This window comes from Hibiscus syriacus, unplaced genomic scaffold (genome assembly GCF_006381635.1).
Source record: "Hibiscus syriacus cultivar Baekdansim isolate YM2019G1 unplaced genomic scaffold, ASM638163v2 tig00110933_pilon, whole genome shotgun sequence".
NCBI lineage: Eukaryota > Viridiplantae > Streptophyta > Magnoliopsida > Malvales > Malvaceae > Hibiscus > Hibiscus syriacus.
In genome coordinates this window covers 413,620-427,206 of record NW_024062919.1, presented here as the reverse complement: position 1 = coordinate 427,206, position 13,587 = coordinate 413,620, and the positions used below count along the sequence as shown (strand labels likewise).

The 13,587-nt window shown below is 32.0% G+C and overlaps 2 protein-coding genes across 2 annotated transcripts; both read right to left on the bottom strand.

Annotated features, from left to right (window-relative positions):
• Positions 1–2,039: 2,039 nt before the first annotated feature.
• Positions 2,040–6,719, bottom strand: LOC120146976 (uncharacterized protein YnbD-like). The gene is made up of 2 exons (XM_039160456.1): positions 6,029–6,719; positions 2,040–2,155 (listed from the first exon to the last, which is right to left on the bottom strand). The coding sequence occupies exons 1-2, from the start codon at positions 6,444–6,446 to the stop codon at positions 2,070–2,072; spliced, it is 504 nt and encodes a 167-aa protein (XP_039016387.1). The 5' UTR covers positions 6,447–6,719; the 3' UTR covers positions 2,040–2,069.
• Positions 6,720–8,663: 1,944 nt separating this feature from the next.
• Positions 8,664–10,397, bottom strand: LOC120147130. The gene is made up of 2 exons (XM_039160573.1): positions 9,823–10,397; positions 8,664–8,879 (listed from the first exon to the last, which is right to left on the bottom strand). Exons 1-2 carry the CDS (start codon positions 10,315–10,317, stop codon positions 8,748–8,750), a joined length of 627 nt encoding a protein of 208 aa, XP_039016504.1. The 5' UTR covers positions 10,318–10,397; the 3' UTR covers positions 8,664–8,747.
• Between the last annotated feature and the right edge of the window lie 3,190 nt (positions 10,398–13,587).

Genomic DNA, 13,587 nt, shown 5'->3' with positions numbered 1-13,587 from the left:
CAGTCAGAAGTCGTGTCAAAGGATCATCACTTCTCAAGAGATGTAAAGGCCATCTAGAGATTTATTTATACCCAGAGATGCTCTCGTGAGGTTTTGACTACATAAGGATTCTCCAGAGGTTTTGATACGCGGAGTGGAGGAGATTTGGAATGGGTGTAACATCTGTGTTGTTGGCGATTCACCCTTTTTGATTTAGGCGAAGAGTCGCAGTTGGTGGTTAAACGATCGTTGGCTTGTGTCTATATCATCTATCTTCCTAAGGACGTAGAAGAGAGATGAGTGAAGAAAGAAATTTTCTCCCCTCTCAATTTTAACTGAGAGATTTTATAGTGACCCTTAGTTTTGGTGTTAGGAGTTGGGTCATTATAGTTACTCGTAGATTGACAAATTCAATAGATATGGTCAACTAACAATATATTTAGCTTTGATGGGTCACGTGAACTTATCAAAGGTCATGTTAAGAGGTCAGGACTTTTCAAGAAGTGTCAGGTGTCTGAGATACTTCCACTGAAGATGCTCTTCTGGGTTTTAACTATGGAGGGATTTTTTTGAAGATCCTTCACTGAGGATGTTTTTCCAAGGTTTTAACTAAGAATGGATTCTCTAAAAATCTTGAGGTGCTGAAATAATAATACAGAGATCAATCTTACGGAAGAAATTTGAAAGAGGTGCAATAATTTTATATTAAATTTATTACGAGTCCAACATAACTAACTCGTATTAGACTGACTTTCTACAAAATTTTAGTCACCCAATTTAATTAACTTAATTGAATGAAATGAAAATATATATTTTAGTACTTAAAATTGATTTAAGGTTAAATTCTATATCTAATTTTTTTATGTTCAATTAGGAACATAACTTAATTTCAAAATTCAATTTGATATCTAAAAATCTCATTTTTCACAGTGGTTTAGCATTTTTTTTCCTCATCGATCCTGCTTTATCTTGACTTGTAATTCATTTCCAATGTTTATATTATACATACCAGTATTCTTGAAAGCTAGCTTGCATGTGCACTGACGTCCTTAAACTCATAAATTAAGAATAAAATGACGTCCATGTATATGACCTCATGCAGATCACGACTCATAGGGAGGTATAACTTGTGATGGATAGTATTTAATTCTAATTCAAAATTTTAATAATAATAATAATGTAAATATAGATTAGTCGATTAATAAATTATAACATGTCATAGGGGTTTGAATCCTGATGTTCGTGAATAGAGTAAATTAAGTTGAGATGATCACTTTCGTCTCTGTAGTATTCGATCCAGATTAATCAATTAATAAATCGAATCTCAGAGGTTAAAAAAATGTAAACGTAGATTAGGTTTAAATCTCATTATGTTTAATTATCATATGGGTAGAGTTTATTTTTAAATTTATTTTAAAACCAAATCTCATTATAGGCTAGTCTTGTTCATACTTATTTTGATGCAAGTTATATTTTAATTTTTGATCAACATATTTGATTAATATGTTATCAGTCAAACACTACTTGAAAACTACTCTTCTGCTCAAAAACGAAATATTCCAAATGTTTATGTAAATTCTTACTCATATTGAACCATTCGTATTTATATACATTAAGATCTCGATCCATATATCTCTCGTGATTTTACACTGATTAACAGTGAGTCAAAGAATGTCCATTATCTCTCAATTCATATCTCTCTCCTTAAGATAAAACTCGAAACCTAATGTCAATTAGAACTCAAAGTAACATTGCTTAGAAGTATCGTATAAAGTAGCATAGCTTTAGAGGTATCATATCATTACTAAATACCATATCCATGGGAACTTTAAACAGCACATAACCGAGCTACAGCCATTGACAATGTTAATAAGATATGAAATGGTAACCAAAAGTACTATTTTTCTTTTAAAGTCGGTCAATTTTGTTTTCCGCAATTGAAGGCTTTGTGTTACCAGATGGATTTGATCGACTAAATGAATTTACATCCAGCTATTCATTTCTCTTAGTGGAAGGTAGTCTAGAACTAGACCATTCTTCTAAAGCTTTGTGGTGAAGAGAGTTCATTTTGATGTAAGGTCGCCTTTCTCTTATGTATTTTCGGCGGCTCTCCAGTTTTCGACGATGCCTAAATCCACCAGTAATGCACACATCACTGCAACACTTCTCCCATGACCTACAAGAATGAATAATTAAAATACAATTGACTTCAGTACAAGCTTTCACTTGCAGAGTATGTTAAAAGAGTATCTGATAACGGTATGCGAGTCGTATAAAAAAATTAAGCATTACACTTCTCCATTCATAGAGGGGCACACGTCAACATATATGTGCATATCAAGTTCATACATGCCGGCATTTATACTAATGTCCATTGTCCAACACATTTTCAGACATGGATATTGAATATGACCTCCAAGAACCCTCAAAGTACATGGAAAAACAAAGAAAAAACTAGAAAATATTAGCGTTAGACACATTCCCGTATCCGACGCTTCCAAGTCCAAGTGAAACATACAGTTAATGACAATAGTACAGGCACCACAAAATGGAACCAAATTATAAATGGACAGGAAAAAGAAAAAAGTAACGAATGAGAAGAAGACAACTGCTGGTTGATATCAATTTTCAAAAGTGGCTATAGAAAAAGTTCTAGCATGATCAAATTCAAAATCCCATTATTGAGTATTATGCCTTCATGCGTCAGCTACTAAAGAATTGAGATTAATTTCTACACATCTATTCAAATTGAAAATGTCGTGATACACTTGTTTCTATATCCGGCTCAAACTAATTTGCCGCCGAAAATGTTTGTCCATGAATGTAGACTCTAAGGGATACCGCCCAAAAATGTCATTTAACTCAATCCTAGATTACATTCAAGTCCTCCAACTTTCATCACATTCAACCAAGAATATAAACTTGTTTAATGCAATCAGCTCATCAAATATGGGACATGGAGTATTTTCCTGCTAAACTGGTGTAAAATAATACAATAAAAGAAGTTACATAGCATTAACCAAGTGGGAAATATATTTTACTAAACAACCTTGTTGATTTTCTTTTACTTCCATCTTCTTCCATATCCTCTCCCCCATCCCTTTTATATTTTCTTTTTTTTCCTTTCTTTATTGTCTTCTTTGTTTACTTTCATCTACCCTGTAAATGCAGTGAATAAAATTGAACCGGGATCCAGTGGCCTGTTCGGTCTGGATGCTATTTTTTTTTTTGGATAGGAATTGAAGGCCTCGTTAAAAACCCCCTTCTTGATTAAAGAAGCTTGTAGACAAGCTCCTTAATCAGAGGAAGGAGGAAAAGAGTGCCTTAAGATTTCATTAAACAAAAGAAATTACATAAGATACAAACTTATAGAACCCCCACCAAAAACAAAGAACCAGAAAACAACCAAAAACAACCCTTCACAACAACACTAACTGCCTAATCACCTCAGCTACAACAACTCCAAGAGAACAACCAGAACTTGGCCCGAAACACAGCACAACACAGAACAACTATAGAAAAGCCACATAACAGCTGACACAAACCATAAAAGCCAAATTCGGACAATAAAACCATTCTGCACCTAATACTGGACATGACATCAGTGACCAACCGAAACTCCAGCTCCAAAATCCAAAATCAACTTCGATTCCCTGAAAACAAATCACCACATATTGTATCTTTCAATACGTCCATCGCTAAAATGTTCCGAAATCAAGAACACTCGTGAACTTTTAGATTCAAAATCCGAATCTGCCCCGATCTGAAGGGATTCTTTCGCTCCTTCTTATGTCTCTGCCGCCTTGCATGAAAGTCAGAATCATAAAGGATTCTACCTTCAAGTTCAGACATTCCTTCCACACACTGCACCTTACTGTAATTAATCTTTCTACGGCATTCTCTAGATTTCCAGTGTTGAACCGAATGTTTTCCTAGAGCTGAATGAAGAGAGCTTAAATTATTATTATTCCCATCCTTTGCTGTCCGGTTCTGCCTGTCCACGCCCTTGGAACTAGTGAATGCAGAATTATTTGTCAGGCCCACAATATTCTCCTCCACTACCTTTGTCTCTACCCTACCATCCAACATGGGGAATTCTATACAATAATCCTTCATTCCCTCAAAACCACGTGCAGTGACACTACTTTTCCTCTTGTCATTTTCTGCCCGTTTCTCTGCGTGAACCAGCACATCCTCGTGTTCCACTACTTCCTCAATTTTCGATTGAGCCATCCCCTGACCAGCAACAATAATCCTCAGTCCCGAAAATAATTCCTCCCCTATATTCCTTTCCTCCTCAACCTCACCCGACAAGATGTTGCCTGGATGCTATTTAACAACTGGGAAAATTTTGAATCAATCAAAACTGGTTCAATCAGGTGGTCACATTATTCATTTATTTACTGCAACAGTATCTTTTGTTTTCAGTCAGCTGTATTGTATACTATACGAGTACATGATTACAACTGCAAAGAAGTTGAAGTTTGTTCAAAACGACTGATAACAATAAAGAAAACATCAATTAAAAATCTCGTAACTAGTACTATTTAACATAACTCCCGAGTCTGATTAACATAGCTTAAAACATTCTTTTTCCTCTGCAATCAAACTCGATCATATGCAGCTTAGGCTCTGCATTTTTGGAGGAGAGGGTATGAGATCTATGTTAGATTCTCTAGACTCTAGGGAATAATACTCCCAAGCTAGGACAAGTTGTTACCAAAGCCAAGCCTCGTTTTCACTTTCGTCATAATTTGCCTTCTTAACATAGAATCTTCATCCGACACAACACACAAAATATCCATAATCAAGTAGGGAAATCAAGAGGGGGACAAGGAGGAAAGGGTAGACATTATTAAACACTATGGTCATCCTATGGATGTCAAACACACAGTCTACATATTCCACCATGGTGGCATGTCCATGTTAGACACCGGTATGAGAGGGTTCAATCTCGTTCTGGGCTTCATAAGTGTGAAGCTTAAATATCTTTTCTAAACTCAAATTTCTTTGTTTTCTTAAAATTTTCATTTCTGAAAACTACCATCAATATCTCCTACTAGAATCATTCTCAAGAGTCAAATGTATTCAAATTAATCCAAATTAAAGAAAAATTTCTCATTTTATATCTAAATCAGTCATTAGCGTTAACAAAGTTCTTAAAGTCAAGGGATAAGACCAAGTTAACAAATCATTTCTACAAATAGCATGCCTTGAAAAGATGCGGTAAACTGGACCTTGTTGATCAAATACCAACCAGAAGAATCATCTTGCTCCTCTGTATGACATCAACAGCTAAACAAGACAACTACCCAAACAAAACAAAAAACTACACTCTTCCTTGTAGTCGATTAAATAAAGAACGAAAACATACGTAAGAGCTTAAGCTTAATAATCCGAGTACGCAACTACAACAAACCATACTCACAAGCACTTGAAACATATATCAAGATGCCATATTTAGCTAATATAAAAATCAAAAATATGTCACCATATGTAAAAGCTTAAGCTTTAATATGAGTATGTGCCTACATATAACCATCCTTACCTGAATGAATACACAGTGCAAGCATATGAAACATAAATCAAGATGCCGTATTTAAACCGGTAATCAAAAACAGTAACGAATAACAATACTCCACTTGCTAGCTAATAACAATGTCACCATAGGTAAAAGCTTAAGCTTTAATACGAGTATGTGCCAACATCTAACCTCACCAAATGAGCACACGGTACAAGCATATGAAACATAAATCAAGAAGCCGTATTAAACCGGTAATCAAAAACAGTAACAATACTCCACTTGCTAGCTAATAACAATGTCACCATAGGTAAAAACTTAAGCTTTAATACGAATACACGACAACATCTAACCGTACTCACCTGTATTAACATACAATGCATGTATATGAAACATAAATCAAGATGCCACATTTAACTAGTTACGCAAAACAATAACAATATCCCACTTACTACTAGTATAAGAAAACAATACTCCATTGATAAAGCAAGCAAATTGAGCAGCAACGATTCAGTTGGCAGAACATACCATATGCACAGTGGACGAAAACAGGCTGATTTCGAGCTCGCATTCGACAAGCCCACTTCACAGCCGATTCGATCTGGCCAGGCTGAGGTGCCCTAGTGTCCCAAGTTGGAACACATAAATATGAATGACCCTTGAACTCCTTCAGTCTTGGGAATTCAGACGTGCAATCAATAATAGCAGGGTTACCAGGCGGCAACAAGCGAGGTGAAGCAGGCCAACCACCAACGTGTAAACCCTCACAAACTTGGGTGTAAGGTTCTTCACCACTGAGGAATCTTCTCACCATTGAAAAAGCTCTAACGAAGTACAGATACGGGAAGAACAAGATGGTTGACAAAATGGGGAAAGTCCCATCTGGGTTTTGCCCAATAGCATGGGAAGGTTGATTGAAGGGTGAGAAGCAATCGAAACGAGCCATGAAATCAATGATGCATACAAAAATGGTATCGACAACACTGTGAACCCAAATCTACTGAAGATCAGATATAATGACATCCATGTTGTTGCTTTTATAGCTATTAAGATTGATAATCCTAACCCAACATTGATTCACAATCAGAAAGCGGAAAAGAAGAAAATCCCACACCAGAAATCGAAAGGAAATTTGACGATTTCACAAATTTCTTTATCTTTTTGGCTACGAAACTGAATTTTTTCCCTCAGCCCTATTCTGACAGAAGTCCAACTCTAGTGGAAGAAGTTCCCTTTGCTACTCTTCGAATGAAACTATGTCGGGAAAGGTTAAATTTGGTTAAACTACGGAATAGGTCATTGTATTATGAGTAAATTTAATGGATCATAGTCTTTCAGAAGTTACAGTTTTATCAGTCTATGGTGTTCTCTTGGAAAGGTCTCTTCTATGATTTTTATTTCATTAATATGTAAAGAAGTAAAATAAGAAGAACATTTTATGTTTGAATTATTTCAGTATGTTAAGAATTGTGAGTAGAAAAAAATAATGAAAGTGATATCAACGTAAAATAAAATATGTATAAGAAATAATATTTAATGTGATTTGACTTTACATACATCTACGGATAAAAAAATAAATAATTCACTATAATCGTAGATATCACTAAGATTAAAAATACATGATATCACAAATTTCATTCACATTGACCTTCAAGTTTTCAACAATTTTAGTTCTTACATAAGTCAAAAATTCGTTGAAACATTAACGTTAACGTCAAGTCTTTAACAATTTCAATTCTTACGTAATATTTCCTGAAACACTACTTGACCAATTGAAAATTACTTTTCTTACAACTAAAAATTCGTTGCAGTAAATTTTTCCTTGCATATATCCAAAATCAGTAACAAAATCCACATAAACAAATTCTTTTAAACTTTATAACATGAATTATAGTCTCAATATCACTTATTAAGAATTTATAAGCAAAAAAATAACTAAAACGATATCGAATAAATCTATCTGAATTTATATTAAAAGTAATTATAATTGTATCTTTTTTTTTTTTTTGAATAATTCCTATTCAAGAGGAGGACGAATGAGAATTTTTGGTCTTAATATATTGAACGCACAACTTAAAAAAATGTCAAGTGAAAACTTTTAATCACATACTCTAAATATTGTTACAATTATAGTTGTATCATATGTATATAAATAAATAAATATAAACAACAATTGTTACGTTATTTTTTTATATAGAAATATGTGATGAACCAAGAACATGACATCGTTACTATGAATGGGCATGGGACTCGAATCCGATGGTTTTTGACCCGAAATGATTTTTTTTTAAAAAAAATCAGGTTTTGATCGAGTCTGTTTTTTAAAGTTGATGTTCGGGTCGGTTTAGGGTGAAAACACCTTACCCGAAAAAAAATTTTAATATATATTTAAGATTTTTTCAATTAAAATCGTTGTTTTTATTGAATAAATAATTTTTTATTATTTTGGTCGGATCGGATTCTGATTTTATCTCAAAAATAACGGGTGGAAGGTATATATTTTTTGTGTCGGATCGGGTCAGATGAAGAATGTAAATTTTTTTAGTCGAGTTGAATTAGTCAAAATCCGACTCATGTCCATCCCTAATCGTTACTCCAAAAGTTCCATATAAAGACTTATCATTAGATGTAAGGAAGGTCACGCGTTAAAAGAATAGCTTAGACGTTAGATGACTGTGTGATGTAAGGGCGGAAAATCAATTTTAGATACTATATAAAAAAAGTATGACCTAAGAAATGGGATATGATATTCGTTAAACTTGTTAACTACCGCTACTCTCCTCAATTCAATATTCTTTGTTGAAATCTTTCTTCTTTATATTTTCTTTTTATTCTATAAATTACTTTATTGTAATTATACTCATTGTTACGAATTAGCGATATAGATTTGAGTTCAACCTATCACTTGGTTGTTGAATATATTTTTGAAGATTGAACAGTTCCCATAGGTAGGTTATTCTTAAATTTAATTTAAGATAATATATATTTTAAGTTCTGTCGTGTATTATAATAATAATTATAATTTATCGATTATTATATTATTTGTAATTGTGAGACAAATAAGTTAAAATAAGATCAAGACGGAGCATATGAAAACATCATATATTAATCGGATTTATTTAACTCGAACAAAGTATTTGATCCGTAAGCAAATCTAACCAACAACAATCATGGGCATTATTCATCTAATCGACGTTAATTCTAGGAGTTGAGTGTTGCGGTCATTGATGGTGTATTGGTGGTTGGATCAATCCAAGATCAGCAAGTAGCCATTTTCAACATGCATAGCTCTGTACTTTGACACACTTTGGTCCAATGCTTTTCTTATTGAATCCCAATCAACTCCTCTTTCAGTCACTTCATTAATTTCACTATACACCTGCAAATGCAAGTCATAAAATAACATTAAATAAATAATCATATTTTTTTTACGCAAGAATTTATTTAAGGAATACTTCCTATTACAGATGCGTATATGAAAACTGTATAAGAAGACTGTTCAACTATGTATTTATTTATTTATACATGCATTGTATTTTATCTTTATTTTTTATTTTTTAATTGTCGGAGGTCTTCTACGAAAATTACTTTCAACATGGAGTTAAGGATAGTCTACTACCCTACCTCCCCCTTATCCCATTACATATGAAATAAGGTTTTTTGTTGTTGTTGACATGTGGACAATGTTCATATAATCCTATTACTAACACCGTCAAGTAGAGGGTCGGTATAAACTCCGAAAATAGAAAGAAAAAAATCCAGGCGATTTCAATCGCCTAAAGTTCTCTCATTACTTTCTATCAACAGTTTCATCACTGTAATTATTCGCCTGAATCGAAAAAATTAAATTGTGATCAACCAACACAATCATCTTTATTCTATCAACAATCTTATTTTTAAAACTAAATTTAACTCTCGATATTTAAAATAAAATCAAATTATTTCTAAACGAAAATATAGAACAATAGTTTAAAATTTTAGTTGGATTCACAGATTACTATGCTAACTTAACATTATCTATTTTATATGTCACATAATTAATAATTTTGAAAATATTAAAATTTTAAAATATTTAGAAATTCACAAACTTAATATGAAGTACATGTTAACCATTATACATATTTTTATGTCAATGGTGTCAAATTTAAATTTTAGTCTATTTTATTAAAATTACTGTTTATTAAAAATCGAAGGTCCAATTTACTAATAAAAAATAGGGACTAAATTAATAAAATAATATAAATATTGAGTACTAGATTTATTATTTTGCCAATAAAAAAAAGTCGAAACCCCAAATAATCCTAAGCAAATTTATAGGATACCTTGTTCAGCTTGAGAGAATCTTCTCCGGAATTGCTCCAGGCAATAATCCACCTGACCTTATCTCCGACAACATACGAAACAGCTCCGACCGAACCTTCGGAATCACCGAAGTGCTTAAACTCAACCGTCGGCTGATTTTGAGACACAGTTTCCGGTAAATCTCCGTAACCATGCCAATACACGAAGTTTTCCAGCTTTAAATTCTGGCCGGAAAAGTTCCCAAACTGGCACTCCGTGAAGAACAGAACGCCAGTTAAATTTGCCGACGATAAAACTTCAGGATTCGCAGCCATGATTTTTGTGTCCAAGCTTCTCGGAACCGAGTTTCTATAAAGCAATGGAGACTGAGCAGGTATAGAAAGAATCGAAGCTGCATCATTTTTCACGGCCGGATTGGGGGTGGACGCCGCTATAGATTTGCGGCTATTGGTCGCCGGATTTCTGTGGATACCGACGGAAAGTTGCGCTGCTACTGCTGGGTTGATGGCAGCCATGATTACAAACTTTGTTTTCTATTTACGGAATTTCTAGAGTATTTGGTTTGGTTTGAGTGTCTTGTGCTTCAAAACCTGCATATATATAATACTTTGCTACATGAACTGGCCATAAGAAGACAAGTAATTTAATTCTATTTTATTTGATGCAATGTTAAATTTATTAAATGGTAAATTATACAGGCCCTTAAATATAAAATACTGTTTTGTCGAGTTATTCGACCACTAAAAAATATAAAATACCTATTAGGGATCGATTTCTGCATATGGGGATTATCACCTTGGGGAATTGTGTGCTTTGCAACGGAACGATGGAAACTCGATCTCACCTATTTTTTGAAAGTCAAATGACTGCTAATTTATGGGAATCAATATTGCTTCATAATGGGCTAAAGAAACCAATTTCAACCTGGGAAGACATTAACATGGGCAAGCAATACATGGAAAGACAAATCTCTTATCTCAACAATTTTAAAGTTTGCTTGGTATGCCAAAATCTATATCCTATGGGAGGAACGTAATTGACGATTTTTCCGAGGATGTACAAGGATTGTCGAAGACCTTTTTGTTTGCATCAAAGATTATGTATCTATCAAACTGCGGGGGGAAAATATTAATATGTCTGATAGTATTAATACATTCCTATGTAATTCTTGGGGTATTGATTAACCAATCTTTTGTCTTGTAAGTATGGTGTACATATGATTTTTGTGATCAGTTATTTTATGTAGTTGTTCTTGATTCGTTGGGTAATAAAAATTGAATTATCCAAAAAAATATATATATAAAATAATTTTTCGATTATAGGGTGTTGTTTTGTTGAGTCATCTGACTATTAGAATTTACAAAATGATCATTCGACTGCTCATATATTTCAAACTCGTCATTTTTCGTTAAAAAAATAGTGGTTATCTGAGCTGGACGTTAAACTCTTAACTAGGTTATGATAAAATTTTATCTCATAATTGTTTGAACAATATTCTATAGATCAACTCTTCGTTTACATTATGTCATCGAGTCAGTGCTCGAAAGTAGTGGCAATGCTAGTATATATCACTAAAATATGATTTTATCATATCATAGTCAGTATATTAACATCTATCATAGACAACCTTTAATTTTTTTTAACAGAAAAGGATAAATTTGGAACATATGAAAGTTGGTCAACCATTTTGTAACACTAATAGTGGGAGACTCAACAAAACAACACCTTATAGTTGGGGGAACATTATGTAATTTTTAATAGTCAATGAACTCAACAAAACAATGTCCTATAGTCGGGGACCATTTATGTACTTTATCATTTACTAAATTAATTTAAAATTAAGATCAAATTGATAGAAATATGTATAAGTAACGATGATTAAATTTATAATTATATTTATTTTATTAATTGTCACGTGAATTCATTTGTCAAATGTTAACGAATGATGATTTGATTGACATCATTTAAATAATTAAATAATTTGATTGATAAATTAAAACAACTATGGTTAAATTAAAATACCTTAATAATTAAGTGATTATAGATGTAGTTTTACGTCAATGATGTTTATCAGTTATTCAAACTATTAATTTTATTAAGATACAAATAAACATTCATATAATCGAATCAATTCATATTTTTTTAAATGTTTATAAAAGACTAAGAAAATGAAATTTTAAATCCTTAATTTTGCTAATTGTGAGTGAGGGAATTCTAGTTAGGGACACCCAAGTTTCAAATATGGATAAAATTGGAGCTTTCATGGATGGTCCCTCCTTATGTATTAACAAAACCATGTGAAGTGCATGTTCAAATTTTACAGACCGACCAACTCATTCTTATTTTATCTCTCCGTCATAGCCACCCATGTGTATCACATTCTGTAGGTGGTAAGTTAAATATTTACAACAATCAATTTTTTTTTTACTATTTTGATATAACACAGTTGTGTACGAGCATACAAGTAAACAGTTCTTCGACTATTAAAATGATATTTATTTATTATTTTGTTGATGTTTTTATTTTAAATTTTATATTAGATTTATATATGCGATTTATGGTAAGAAATAGTTTTCTCATACGCTCGACTTTGATTTACGATTGTTTGTTGCTTTCAGTAGTTTGAATATCACATGATATTGTTCATTTGTCGATGCAATCAATTTTGTTTGTATCTACTTTTTTTTAGTTTTTTGGATGTGTTTTTAACATTTTCTTGTATGATCTTAAGTTGCTAGCATTTTGTGTCAATGATCATAGGAAATATTCTAATTATGTGTTTAGTTTACGTTTATAATTACAAATCTTTATTGTAACTTTTTTTCTTCAAATAAAACTAACGATTTCTATTTGCATCAAAAAAAGAAATAAGATTATTATATTTTTTTTAAAAATTTAACATCAGTTGAATCTTACTATAAGAAGATTAAAGTAAAATGTTGAGCGTTAAAATACTTCATAAAAAGATCAAAATGATTATTTAGAGAAATATGAAGAACTATTTTTAGTATTACGCTTATTTAAAACATATGATTAACTTTTAAACATGTCTAATTATATGGACAACTTGGATTTAATGTGTTTTTATAAAATAAAAAAAAAGAAACTTATATGTTTTGAATTTGCGACTTTCCTCCAAACGATATTCTATCCAAAATTCGAATTTAATCCCTCCTTGAAGTGCAATGTGTCGTATAGATTTTAATGATATTTTTTTGGTTTTTAACATATGACTTCTTCAAATTATTCTTGAAATAAGTATACATGTGTTTAAAGTTTGATTAATAAGTTTAGGTATACTAAGGGTTAGTTTAACATTTTTAAAAATATATATATATTTTTAAAATATGTTAATTTTTTTAATTTAAGATTTAAGTTTTTAACATGTTTATAAAAATATTTTTAAAATATAAGTTGGGCTTATTTACTAACGGGTTAGTTTAAATTGTAAGCAACTTGATACCGCTTAAACAAGTCTTGAGTTTGAGTCATTATTATGTATGCAAAAAATTCCCGTTGGAAGACTCACCTACCAAAGTCAGGTATGTGACACAGTTTGATCTGGATTAGTCAGGGCAAAACCCTAAAAAATTAAGAGAACAAAAAAATTGGACTTATGTAGGGATATATATATATATATATATATGTGTGTGTGTGTGTGTGTGGGAATGGAGTAACCTAAAAATTATTTAGGGAAATAGGGTAAATTTTATAATAATTATTAAGTTCGTTCTTAGATGTTGATGATTTTATCAAAGTTGTCGGGTACAAAAAATTGAATGAGT